The 13,941-nt window shown below is 43.3% G+C and overlaps 1 protein-coding gene across 1 annotated transcript; it reads left to right on the top strand.

The window, feature by feature from the left end:
* The first annotated feature begins 1,402 nt into the window (after positions 1 to 1,402).
* Positions 1,403 to 13,941, top strand: KLHL41 (kelch like family member 41). The gene is made up of 6 exons (XM_048484205.1): positions 1,403 to 2,598; positions 8,642 to 8,799; positions 8,888 to 8,995; positions 9,868 to 10,053; positions 12,608 to 12,754; positions 13,603 to 13,941. Exons 1-6 carry the CDS (start codon positions 1,486 to 1,488, stop codon positions 13,712 to 13,714), a joined length of 1,824 nt encoding a protein of 607 aa, XP_048340162.1. The 5' UTR covers positions 1,403 to 1,485; the 3' UTR covers positions 13,715 to 13,941.

Below are 13,941 nucleotides of genomic sequence, written 5' to 3'. Positions count from 1 at the left end.
ATTTTAATGCACTGGGTTGTAACCTTCCAAGGTTTCTACTAGATCTTTCTCAATTCTCTGCTTCCCTACAGCCCCAATCCTATGTGATTTTTGGCTAGGTGAATTACTCAATCCCAATCATAGTCTTTTCAGAGGTCAGAAGGGCAGAATAACTGATATCATATAATCACTATGGTTCACTTTAGCTTTTGGGCCAACTCCAAGCAAAATCAATATGTATCATATTTTATTCTAAGTACTGTAATTCATTTAACATTTCCAGCACTGTTTTTTGAAATAAAAACTGTTTACAAAAAGGGAGAGAAATGAGAGTCACAGCATCACCTTTTTTTATCAAGTGAGACCTTTAAACTAGGGTATGGTATGCAAAATTAAATGTCATTTATTGTTTGAAAGAAGCAGCTGCTGGGTGTTCCAGTGAGACAAGACCTTGTTCACAATTTCTATAATTGGAAATGTGTCACGTGACCACTCCATCCAGCTGTTGTTTCAGCAGCTGATCTTTTGAGTGTACCTTGAAAAGGTCCCATTTAGTTTCCTAAACATATGCTAAAATTTGGTTTACGTTGAACGTATAAAAGTGAATTTTCATGAGCTGTCAGTGCCAGACAGATTCACAACAAAATTAGAATTTGTTATTGGTTACAGTGGTAACAAGATTGCATTATTAGCTGTGATCTAGCAAGACACTGACTGATGTGTTTCATCACCATTTTTTTTGGCCCAGGCAACTTCTTTTTTCCTCATCCATGAAGACTTTGAAGCTTTAAATGATAAATGTGCACCCAGCCTACTTGTGTAGGAACATCCTACGCACATAGGAGGTATACAATGGATCACTGTCACTGTAAAGAAAAAAGTTAGAACTTAACCTTTTTATTATAAATAGGTGGACATTTTTAATTGTCTAATGGTGAGTTGGTAAATAATAAAATATAACTTTCTTCAGTCGCCCAGCTGATGTTTCACGGGAATGTGTTTCTGTAGGCATTTCCATTGGGCCAATTCCTATGCAACAGTCACTTTTTAGAAGGATTTCAGCGAATGACCATCACAGTTCCACTTGTGGATGTCTGTCTTTTGAGACAGCGTTTGAGACAGTTAAGTAATGTGAATATATTGTGAAGTATTTAATCACAGCAATTGCCTTGGGATCAAATTCTGCCGCTCTTACTCTGGGTGCTAACTATACTTTTCAGGTAATCTCTATGATTCAGTTTGCTCAACCAAGACAAACTGATTCTCTAGTGACTAAACGCAACAGTTGCTTCTTTCAACCCTTGACAGCTGCAAGCTCCACTCTTCTTTCCACACCATCCATCCTAAATTCCAGCTTGTGGAAGTCTGTACCTATAATTAGCTGGCAAGATTAAATTACATCGGGCTTCAGGCTGGGCAGAGAACTCCGATCTGCCTTTTTCACGCAGACCTCGGTTCTGACAAGAGGGCTTTAACTTCTGCCTCCTTGCCCAGACGTTCAACAAAATGGATTCCCAACAACTTACTGAAGAACTTCGACTTTATCAGTCCACTTTGCTTCAAGATGGCCTCAGGGAGCTTTTGGAAGAGAAAAAGTTCATTGATTGTTCCCTTAAAGCTGGGGATAGAAGTCTTCCTTGCCACAGGCTGATTCTCTCAGCCTGTAGTCCTTATTTCCGTGAGTACTTCTTGTCTGAGCAAAGCGAGGAGAAAAAGAAAGAGGTAGTTCTAGACAATGTTGACCCTGCCATCCTGGATATGATTGTAAAATACCTGTATTCTGCTAGCATTGACCTCAATGATTCGAATGTCCAAGATATTTTTGCACTGGCCAGCCGCTTTCAGATCCCCTCTGTTTTCACCGTGTGCGTTTCTTACCTTCAGAAGAGACTCGCTGTTGGTAATTGCCTGGCCATCCTTAGGTTAGGACTCCTACTGGATTGTCCCAGACTCGCGCTGGCTGCCCGAGATTACGTGTCAGATCATTTTGTGCAGATTTGCAAAGAAGAGGACTTCAAGCAGCTTGGCCCCCATGAACTCATCTCAGTTGTCTCTCCAGACAGCTTGAACGTTGAAAAGGAAGAAGTGGTTTTTGAAGCGGTGATGGGGTGGGTTCGGTCAGACAAAGAGAACCGAGCGAAGAGCCTTGGAGAACTGTTTGACTGTATCCGCTTCCGCTTAATGGAGGAGAAATATTTCAAGGAGCACGTTGAAAAGGATGATATAATCAAAAGCAACCCTGATCTTTCAAAGAAAATCAAGGTTATCAAAGATGCCTTTGCTGGGAAACTGCCCGAGCCTTCTAAAAACGCAGGCAAGTCCGCCAAAGGAGAGGGAGAGGTTAATGGCGACATCGGTGACGAAGACTTGCTCCCTGGCTACCTAAACGATATTCCAAGGCACGGGATGTTTGTCAAAGACCTCGTTCTTCTCATTAACGACACTGCTTCAGTGGCTTATGATCCCACAGAGAATGAATGTTACCTGGCAGCTCTGTCCGAACAGATTCCCAGAAATCATTCCAGCATAGTCACTAAACAAAAGCAGATCTACGTGGTGGGAGGACTCTATGTAGATGAAGAAAACAAGGAACAGCCTTTCCAGTCATACTTTTTTCAGGTATTAATCTTCTTTGGCTATTTCAATGAGGTTATAGCAAGTCAGCTCTGTGTGCTTGAAGAAGGGGGTGTATCAAACACTGTCAGCAGAAGGGCACGTGCACCAGTAGAAGCAGGAAGGACCTATTTCGCCAGTTTTCCTCCTACTGTTTTCTCTCAACTGCATATGACTGGTGGTGAGGTGAAGGGGCTGCGGTAAGAGGGGAAATGTGGAAAAGTTTTCTGAGCAAAGCCCCCACTCACCATTTGTGGCTTTGATTCACTGGAGCATTTCTGTTGACAGAAAGATTTCCTGCTGTAGAATGTGACTTTCTTGCTTTCCCGCTTCTACTGCAGCCACAAAACCACCACCACACCAAAGTGCTGCTCTCAGGGAAGCAAGAATGTCAGGTGCCTTAGGTGGAAATCCAACCACTGAAATGCTCCAAGCCAGTAGCTTTAGGGTTGATCTCGGTATTCCACTACTGCCTTATTCCTCAGTCTTCATCAATTTTACCTCTCTAGTATTGCTCATGTTAATACTTTCTCCCATAATTTTATCCCATAGTTTCATTCCCCCTAAAAATAACAGTAACAGTAACAATAACCATGATACCATTTTATTAGGGCCACTGCCTCAGAACAGTAAGCAAGCTTTTCAGTTCCCTGCAACTCTTCCTCAAGCTGGATGTTCAGCAGCAGAAGAAGAGTTTGGATTTATATCCCCCCCTTTCTCTCCTATAGGAGACTCAGAGAAGCTTGCAATCTCCTTGCCCTTCCCCCCTCACAACAAACACCCTGTGAGGTAGGTGGAGCTGAGAGAGCTCCGTAGAGCTGTGACTAGCCCAAGGTCACCCAGCTGGCGTGTGTTGGAGTGCACAGGCGCCGCTAATCTGAACTCTCCAGATAAGCCTTCACAGCTCAAGTGATCAAACCTGGTTCCTCCAGATTAGAGTACACCTGCTCTTAACCACTACGCCACTGCTAGGAGAAAGAAGTGCATGGGGGAAAGCCTCAAGAGCATTCTGTCCTATATTGGATGGTCCTAATAAAAATGTGTTACACTACTGTTGTTTTTGGATATTTTTCCTGTGAGTCATGACCTACAGTCTTTGAACAGTCCATCCAGGCGACTGTCAGTATTATTAGGACCTTATTCTATGGCTATGCCATCTGATTCCCATCATTATCTTTTTTCTACAAACCACACCTACTCAAGCTTCCAAAATAGTATATCAGCCTGTGAAATTAATGTGTTAGGAAACTCAGTTTTATTACAAGCTGTTACACCAGGAACCTCCTACAATGCAAAGTATATCTTTAATATGGACCTTGACTTGACCATCTTTTTGTTACTCTTTCCACTTCGCTATTCTTACATTCCCTCTGCCCCACCAAAATTAGTTTAATATCCAGATGCAGTGTTTTCTTGGAGGCACTGGAGTTCTGCTCCACACGCATGGAACTCTTCGTCCATGAAGACTCCCCATTCATTTTAGCAGAGGAACTATATCTGTGTGGGCCTTCCTTTACTCGTGATGATCTGATTACTCTTCTGATTGGAAATCTGGGTGCATGCAGACCTGTGAGTCAAGCTAGACGTGTAATACTGAGCAACCTGCTGACAGGGGTGCAATCGTTAAACTAGCAGCACCAAACTTTCAGAGTATCTTTAGGAGATTCTCCTAATGATACCACCCAGGTTTGGTGAAGTTTGGTTCAGGGGTCCTCAAAGTTATGGATTCTCAAAGGTGTAGCCCCCATCTTCTATTAGCTCCCATTGGAAACAATGGGGGATGGGGGCACCCCTTTGGGAGTCCATAGCTTTAGACCCCCTGGACCAAACTTCACAAAACCTTGGTGGTATCAGTAGGAGACTCTCCTGGTGATTTTACCCAGGTTTGGTGAAGTTTGGTTCATGGGGGCCAAAGTTATGGACCCTCAAAGGTGTAGCTCCCATTGGAAACAATGGGGAATGGGGGCACCCCTTTTGGGAGTCCATAACTTTGGACCCCTGAACCAAACTTCACCAAACCTGGGTAAAATCATCAGGAGAGTCTCCCAAAAGATCCCTGAAATTTTGGTGCTGCTAGCTTAAAAACTGCGCCCCCTGCAGGCCAAAAACAAAAAAACCTAAACATTACCAAAAAATCCACAAACAGTGGGCAAAGCTTCGGACATGCAATGGGGGTGGTTTGAACCCGAGAAAACCCCCCTTACCTACGTCCTTGTCAGGAGTACTCAAAAGACTTCAGTTTACAACTGAATCAGCAGAATTAGTGGTAAGCAATGGAATATGGGTTGCATACTTTTCTCTGACTCCTTCAGTTCTTGAGCAATGAAGAAGGGAGCGGGCTAAAGATTCAGCCTGTCCCAATTTGCCAGGGACATAGCCTTTGGGCTTTGTCCGGTTTGTTAAATCTCCCAGAGAGAAGAGCTGAAGGCAAAATGTTGAATCTGGTGAGTGTCAGGGCTCGCCTTTGCGCTCGGTTGGTCAGAGTGATTAAATGTTTGGCTATTTGACCTTGAGTGGGAGGAATTGCTAGGTTTAAAGGGGAACAGGGTTTTTTTTCCCCATACACATCAGTGATTGAAATTCCCAGTCTAGAAGTTTGGTTTTTAAGGACTGATAGGCCTCTTCTTCATTGTTCCATAATTTATCTCTGTTGTAAAAGAGTCTTCATGGGCCTTCTCCCCCAACAGGCATCAATTATATCTCCATCCAACATATAGGTAGTTTTCCTATGCCTGGTTGACAGATTTATCATCATAGTATGCTACCTTAAGGTTCTTGGAAGAAGGTGGGTTTAAATGCGTTTAGATGAGAGATACAAAACGTGTGCCTGAACTTCAATTATTCAGTTTGCGAAAGGTTAGCCCTCTATCTGATATCTTTGTTTTCTGTGTGCAGAAGTTTTGTTTTTCTTTGTAGGACCTGCCAATCATGTCTGAACTAGGGCTAACATGTTGAGATCATTTTCTGCAGCAGAAGGTGATTTGGGGTGGGCATGTTGAGAGCACTTCTCTTTGACTGCCGAATTATAATTTCTCACTTTATTATTTGCAAAGTGCTTCCCAAGAGCAGAGCAGATATCATTGAACGAATTGTCTCCTTTTTAATAGACTATTTGCCATTTTAAAGGAAGTAAACATACATTCCTATTTATGTGCCCATCCCAACGTGAAAATAGAGGGTCTGGGGTTTTTTGGTAGTGGTCACAATGTTTTGTGAAAAGCCTGTCCCACCCCAGCCTCCTGATTGGCTCAGCCTAGCCTCAAATGACAACATTTGAACACAGGTTTACTACTTCTGTGGCACCCCTGTGCAAGTGAAGAAATCTTCAGGGAAATTAAAACTGGAAACTGCTGCTTGAGGGTGAGGTTTGAACAAACAGTGGAAGCTGCTGAGTTTTAATGGGTTAACTTTTATGTTGTATAAATCTGCTGTTGGAAACAGCCGTGTTGTGAGCCACCTCGAGCCCTTCGGGAATGAGGCGGCATATACATTTAATAAATAAATAAGTTGTAAGGAAGGGAATAAATGTCTTTCGATGAAGAAGTGGCAAATTTATTTATTTAGTTGTTTTGTGCTGCCTTTTATCTGATTAGCATCCCCAAGAAAGTAAGCATTAAAATTTTTGAATATTAAAACAGCATAAAGACTGATAAAATATTCAATAAACACATATCGATATATCAACATAAAACAAAAACCAAGAGAGGAGGGCCAATTACAATTACTGGGGGGTATGCCAAATGAAACAAGAAAAAGTCTTCATCCAGTGGTGGAAGATGGCAACAGAGCAGGGGTGTCAAACTCACAACCCTCCAGATGTTCATGAACTACAATTCCCATCAGTCCCTCCCGACATGAGCATTCTATACTGGCAAGGGCTGATGGGAATTGTAGTACATGAACATCTGGAGGGCTGCGAGTTTGACACCTATGCAATAGAGGACGACAGATGAATCTCCCTGGGGAGGGAGTTCCAGAGTTTTGGCACAATGACTGAGGAAACCCATTCTAAAGTTGCCACACCTGTCTAGCCTCAGATATCAAGGGCACTTGAATCAGGGCCTCCAATGATGACCAGAGTGAACAGGTGACAGTGATAGGTTCATTTGGAAGAAAGTGGTCTTTAAAGTATGTAAACCCAAAGTGTACAGGGCTTTAAAAATCAATACAAGCAGGCAGCACCTTGACTTGAGCTCAGAAGCAAATTTGGAGCCATTGGAAATAGGACAAGACTGAAGCAATATGGTCCTTACGACTCACTCCAATCTACATTCTGGGTGCAGTATTCTGTACCAACTCACTTCTAGATAGCTTTCAAGCAGGGACGTAGGTATAGATTTTTTATGGAGGGGTTCGGGGGGGGCCAACCCCACCCACCCCTAAGGCATGACCACGCCTCCCCAAGCCCCGCCCCTGTCCTAGCGCTTATAAAAGCAGCTCTCCGAGGTCGGGGATGGCAGACTCCCCTGCCCTGCCCTCCCCTGTCCTCCCCTGCCCTGCCCCTCCCCTCTGGGCAGAGGCATAGGGGGAAAATGGAGCCTGGTGCAAAATCTGAGTTTTGCGCCCTTGCCGGCAGCCACTGTGATGCTGGAATCCACCCCCAAACAGCATCACTTTCAATGGTGTTTAAACTAGAGAGCCCAAATTCTCCTTTTAAGTCCACCTTAAAGGGAGAATCTGAGGTCCCTAGTTAAACAACATTGAAAGTGATGCTGTTTTGGGGTGGATTATCCCCCACCCTGAAACAGCATCACTTTCAATGTGGCATAGTGGTTAAGAGCAGGTGCATTCTAATTTGGAGGAACTGGGTTTGATTCCCTGCTCTGCCACTTGAGCTGTGGAGGCTTATCTGGGGAATTCAGATTAGCCTGTGTACTCCCACACACGCCAGCTGGGTGACCTTGGGTTAGTCACAGCTTTTCGGAGCTCTCTCAGCCCCACCCACCTCACGGGGTGTTTGTTGTGAGGGAGCAAGGGCAAGGAGATTGTAAGCCCCTTTGAGTCTCCTACAAACTCCTCCTCCTCCTCCTCTCTCCTAATGATACCACCCAGGTTTGGTGAAGTTTGGTTCATGGGGTCCAAAGTTGAACTCCCTGGACCAAACTTCACAAAACCTGGGTGGTATCAATAAGAGACTCTCCTGATAGTACATTCCAGGTTTGGTGAAGTTTGGTTCAGGATGTCCAAAGTTATGGACCCTCAAGGTGTAGCCCCCATCTTCTATTAGCTCCCATTGGAAACAATGGAGGATGGGGCACCCCCTTTGGGAGTCCATAACTTTGGACCCCCTGAACCAAACATCACCAAACCTGGGTAGTATCACCGGGAGAGTCCCCCAGACAATCCCTGAAATTTTAATGCTGCTAGCCCAAACAATGCGCTCCCTGCAGGCCAAAAATCAAAAAAGCACTAAAAAAATTTTAAAACCCACAAACGGAGGGGCGGAGCTTTGGACATGAATGGGGGGGTTTCAAACCGGAGAACCCCCCCTTACCTACGTCCATGCTTTCAAGGGTAGCCCCATGTACAGTGCATTGCAGTAATCTAATCTAGGTGTTACCAGGACATGTAGCACAGTGACAAGATTTTTCCCACCCAGGAGGGGTGACAGCTGGTTCTCCACCAAACATGGTAAAAAGCCACGCCCTGCCCACTATTGCCACCTATTTATCCAGCAGGTTCAGGAGCACCCCCAAGCTCAAACATGCTTCTTTAGGAGGAGTGGATATAGTCCAGCTAATAATATGCTCTGTATAGAGCAGTAATCATATGAAAGACATCAACAACTGTGCACATCTAAGGAGAGTTACTCAAGTCTTGCCCCATTGAAATGAATAGGCTTAGCTTGGAGTAACGCTCTAAGATTGAGCTGTAAGTAAAGTAATTGGGAGGAGGGAGGCTGGTTTCATTTCTAGGTGGTATGTGAAAAGCTTTTAAAATTTAAAACTTCAGAAAATGAGGTTATGCAGCAGGGTGTTTTGGTTTTTACTGTTTACCGTTTTCTATTATGTATTTTTTTTTCCTTACTGCTTCTGAATTTTGAAAAAAGCTGGACACCATCTCTGCCGAGTGGGCTGGTCTTCCTCCGCTGCCATCCGCTAGATGCCTTTTTGGACTGGGAGAATCGGAGAACAAAATCTATGTAATTGCAGGGAAGGATCTCCAAACTGAAGAGTCTCTGGATTCAGTTTTATGCTATGACCCCACGTACGTTTCCTAATGTCCTATCTATTGAGGCTTCTAGTTCGTTTTCAGTTAAACCGAAATGCCTTATCAATGCCCTCTTTCATTCTAGGTCGCTCAAATGGAATGAGGTCAAAAAGCTCCCGCTCAAAGTGTATGGTCATGCTACGGCTTCGCATAACGGAATAATATATTGTCTGGGAGGAAAGACTGATGATAAGTGAGTGTGTGGAATATTCCTCAGTAGCAGTTCTAAAAATGTTGAGGATGGAAGTATTTCTAAGTATGGTATCAACTGCTGAGAAAAGATTGCAGTAGAAGTCTAGAAAATTGAAGCATAAGTTAAAAAAAAAATCCATAATCCTCCAAATAAACGTGATGGCATTGCCAGTAAATTGCCTATGCAGCAAGACGTGTTCTCTTGCTTGTCAGGTTCCAGGTCTAGGTGGTTTTTAAATTGCAAATGTTTTCCTAGTCTGAAAGGTTTTGGTCATCTAAATTAAAATGTATTTCAGTGAGGTGTTATTTCGTTGCGTTACTAGTTACATCAGAGGGCCAAACTGCGCCCAGTGCGCAATCTATATTTTCTGGGCCAAACTGCGCCCGGTTGCGCAATCTATATTTTCTGCCGCCCCCTGGCCCCCCCTAGAGCGCCCCCCCACGGCGCCCCCCCTTCCCACATTTACCTTAGTTCCTTTCCTTTTCCTAGAACTTTTTCAGGCTGAAAAAAAGGCCGCAGTTCAGGCTTAAAAACGGCCTGATGGGAACTATACTTCCCAGGAGACCTTGTGAGCCCCAAGGTGTCCTGGGAACTGTAGTTCCTGAGGCCGTTTTTAGCCTGTACTATGAACAGGGCTTTTTTTCAACCTGAAAAAGTTCTAGGAAAAGGAAAGGAACTAAGGTAAGTGTGGGAAGGGGGGGTGGGGAGGCGCCACAAGGGGGTGCCACAGGAGGGAGGGGGAGGGACCTGGGGGCAATTTCCCATGCCCCCCAGGCGTGCGCCCAGTGCACGGCGCACCTCCGTCCCATTGTAGCTCCGCCACTGAGTTACATATGAAAGCTGTTCATAATGTTTCTTGTTCAATTCCACAGAAAATGCACTAACAGAGTATTTGTGTACAATTCAAAGAGGGGAGACTGGCGTGATCTTCCGCCCATGAAAGTGGCTCGCTCAATGTTTGGTATGGCTGTCCATAAAGGTAAAATTGTGATTGCTGGTGGTGTTACCGAGGAAGGCCTCTCAGCTTCTGTTGAAGCATTTGATCTCACCACGAACAAGTGAGCACATTAAACTCTTTAAGAAACAAAAATGAATAGTTTTATGTATGTTATACTGCCTGATTTTGTTCCCTTACTAATCGATATTTTTGTTAAGCATTTGTTGATTCAAATGAGAAAGCATTAATTCAACCAGTTGGACTCAAGCAGTTAACATTTGTATGGATCGCTTTCATTACCCTTACAGAATCTAGGTTTCTTGCTGTAGATTTTCTAGATATATAATTCATTAGACCTTTAACATTTGGTTGTCCCAGAATCTGACTCTCCAGTGGTTTGTATTCAAAACATTTTGAACATTTATTGCAATGTACAACAGTTAGCTCTTTAATGACACATCTATTATTCACGTGCTTCAAAATAAGCTCAGCTGAAATCAGTGGGACTTGATATATGTGGGCACCTGGGAGTCCATCTGTTTGAAGGGCTGGCAAATCCAGGAGAGCCTGGATCTAGTGTCCTGAACAGGTGTTGGTGTCATTGGAAACTGAGCACACAATCTTAAATGCTGGATACAGATAATTGTGCCTACAACCGTATCCTCAGGGAGCTGATGAAGCCTAGGGCTCCCTGACGCCAAGGGGATCTGAGAAGCCACCCTCAGCATCCACACATCAAGTTAGCATAACATGTGGTGCCTTTAAGGTGCCTCATGACCAGCTAGTGGGCAGTGAGTGGATTTTTAATAGGTTGCTTCCTGATAATCCACTGGGCAGCAGCCTTGAACCATGGGTGGGGTAATGAGGGGATGAGTCATAGCTGATAAGCAACTTCCTGTAGGAACTTCTCAGATCTCATGGGTATTCCAGAATGGTTGAACCAACCAAAGTGGTTTTCCTGATGGTGGGCCAGGGCCTTCATAAAGCAACAGGAAATCAACTGACAAGGACAGATGAACATTTGCTGCTCAGGTAGAAGGGAGCAGAGTCAGGAGAGAGGTAGAGAATAATGAAAGCACCTCTCAGTCTGAGGCTTGTAGAAAGGTATGCAGTGCCCCCTGCTGGCAAGGATCTGCCAGACTTGAGCTGGTCTTTCACGCTTATGCATAGCACTATGTGTGTATCCTGTGTTATGTGATAATGGATCAAGCAGGAGATGTATTTATGGATGAAAGCTTACTTCTGAACATGCCTTGCCTTTGCTCGATAAGGGCAGCTGTGTCTAAAATTGCAGCAAAGAATTATTTCCTGTTATGAACCAATTGACAGTTTCAAAATAAAGGGTTTGTTTCTGTTCTTTGGAACTATTGCTGTCTCAGTAGAAATGGAAGATGTTGCTTTGATACCTTTCTGTTGTCCCTTGTTTTGTTCTTAATTATTACAATTTTAGTTACTTGCTTTTTTCCCGTTCCAAAAATTGGTCACTTGGATTCTTGTAAAGATGCCAAACTTAATTTGGTCTGGAATGACACAGTTTATGTGCATTTATAAATACTTGTGCCTTAACCATTATGGGATCCTGAGTATTCAACACAACAGTAGAGTACAGGAATTCTAGTATTAAAACATTTCCCTTTAATTGACTATATACACAAAAAAGGATTCTTTTTTTAAAATTTCAGAGTTATAATAGGTGAAGCTTAAGATACTTTGAGTTTAACAATACTTGTTAGCTATTTACCAAACTGTCTCCATGTATTTTGTAATAACTGAACCTCATATTTAACTTTTTATTATACAGTACCAAAGGAAAATAACTGTATTCAGACATATAAGCAGAGGTGGGATCCAGCAGGTTCTCACAGGTTCCTGAGAGTAGGTTACTAATTATTTGTGTGTGCTGAGAGGGGGTTACTAATTGGTGATTTTGCCACGTGATTTTTTACTTAGTTACGCCCCTCCTCTCAGCAGTAGCACGCAGAACTTGAAGCAGTCTAGCAGGAGGTGCACCGGCGTGCGTGGCAGCCTGCGCCTGGGCGCATTCGTTTCCCGCCCAAGGACTGGTGCAACGGTTGCGTCCTTGCCAGAGCCCCGCGCAGGAATGTCCCGCCCCCGTCATGCCCAGCCCAGCCCCATTGGTGCTACGCCACAGTTTGAATCCCACCACCATGGGAACCTGTTACTAAAATTTTTGGATCCCACCACTGCATATAAGTGATAAATTATCTCCATTCTTATAAGTATAACATGAATGTGCTGTTCAAAACCTCACTCTTCTGTGATGGGAAAGTGTGTTTATGATTAATTCACCCCAATTTTTTCCATTCCAGCCTTCTACTGACAAAATGTTTTGCAAAAAGAAAAATATGCACTCTTCCCTATTAATATTGTTAATGGGTTGAATTCTGAATGTTATTAGCAACGCCCATAATGTTTTCTGTGAACGAAACTGTATCAGTCCTTTAGGTTAGGCATTGCCAACAAACATATGTGTAATGTAACCTGCCCTGAACCTTTTCAGACAAAAATGGAATAAAAAATAAATATAGACCACAGTTATCACAGCATCACCTACAGTTAGTTTGAGTTAGCTTTTTTTTCTAGACTGTTGTCAAATCTAAGGTCATATCTAAGGTAATAGTTTTAAACCGAATATGATGTTTGTTAAATTACAGATGGGAAGTTATGCCAGAGTTCCCACAGGAGAGAAGCTCTATCAGCTTAGTTGATCTGGCTGGGTCCCTGTACGCTATTGGTGGTTTTGCTATGGTCCAACTGGAATCTAAGGAATTTGCCCCAAGTGAGGTTACGGATATCTGGAAGTAAGTTTTCTTTGTGTGTTAATTTTTGTTTTTTGCCAACCATGATGGCTAAATTGGAGGTTTCCAGCAAGAGGCAAGAACTGGCCATAAATATTGCCTCCACCACCCCCATTAGCAAAAGTGCTGGGTGGGATTGAACCCATCATCTTCTAGTCCATGACAAGAAGCATGCTCAGTCTGTGGAATCTTAGTGTACATTCAGAGAGCCATTTCATTGCAGTATTCCGGCATCATCAATTTGATTTAAAATATATTGAATGTACCTTTTCACTAACAAACTGGCTGGAATCCTTGAGTATTTCAGGCTTTCTTGATTGCCCAAGATTTAACTGTACTGCAAAAAGAAGACAGTAATGAAATAATTGAGGCTAGGTTTGAAGATGGAACAATGTTAACAACATTCAGGGCTTTTTCAACTCTGGCTCCAGCCTGGTGGAATGGTCTGCCAAATGAGACCAGGGCCCTGTGGGATCTTATGCAGTTCTGCAGGACCTGTAAGACAGAGTTGGTCACCAGGCACACGGTTGAGGCAGCTACGGTACCACTCTGGCCTCCCCTTTTCCCATCAAGTCCACCGCTAACTCTCACTGAATTTGTTACTGGCTTTCGCCATCATGGAGAGAGGCTTGAATGTAGATATAAATTATTATTTTTTTGTTATATTTTCAATGTTTTAAATTGTTTTATGAATGATGTAAACAGCGCTGAGTCTGGAAGGGGAAGGATAGCATATTAAATCTAATTGAATAAATAAAAGAAAGATGATCTCTGCGTTGCTGAAAACAACAGGTGCAGAGGAATGGCTGCTGTGGTTGCAGGTCTGACATGTCCTCTTTTGCCCCTGGCAGATATGACGACGAGAAGAAGGAGTGGTGCGGCATGCTGAAAGAAATCCGGTACGCTTCTGGAGCCTCTTGCCTTTCTGTCGGCCTGAATCTGTTTAAGCTAACAAAGCTGTAAATTGAAAGGCTGGTGGCTTTAACTAGAAGGAATGATTTTTTTTAATGGCCTATGGTTTTGATGTGTACAGAGATTGTTAATCAAATGCTACTACATAATGGATCTGTCTTAAAATGGTTTGCAAACTTCTGTAAGTACCAAAATCCCCTCCATGTTTTTACTAACAGTTTGAATTTGAAGTAAATTCTGCTGTAACACTGAATAAAATTGAAATGTTCAAAACTTTG

This window comes from Sphaerodactylus townsendi, linkage group LG02 (genome assembly GCF_021028975.2).
Source record: "Sphaerodactylus townsendi isolate TG3544 linkage group LG02, MPM_Stown_v2.3, whole genome shotgun sequence".
Classification (NCBI taxonomy): domain Eukaryota; kingdom Metazoa; phylum Chordata; class Lepidosauria; order Squamata; family Sphaerodactylidae; genus Sphaerodactylus; species Sphaerodactylus townsendi.
Note: the sequence above shows the minus strand (reverse complement) of the source record. Positions and strands in the feature narration are given on the sequence as shown.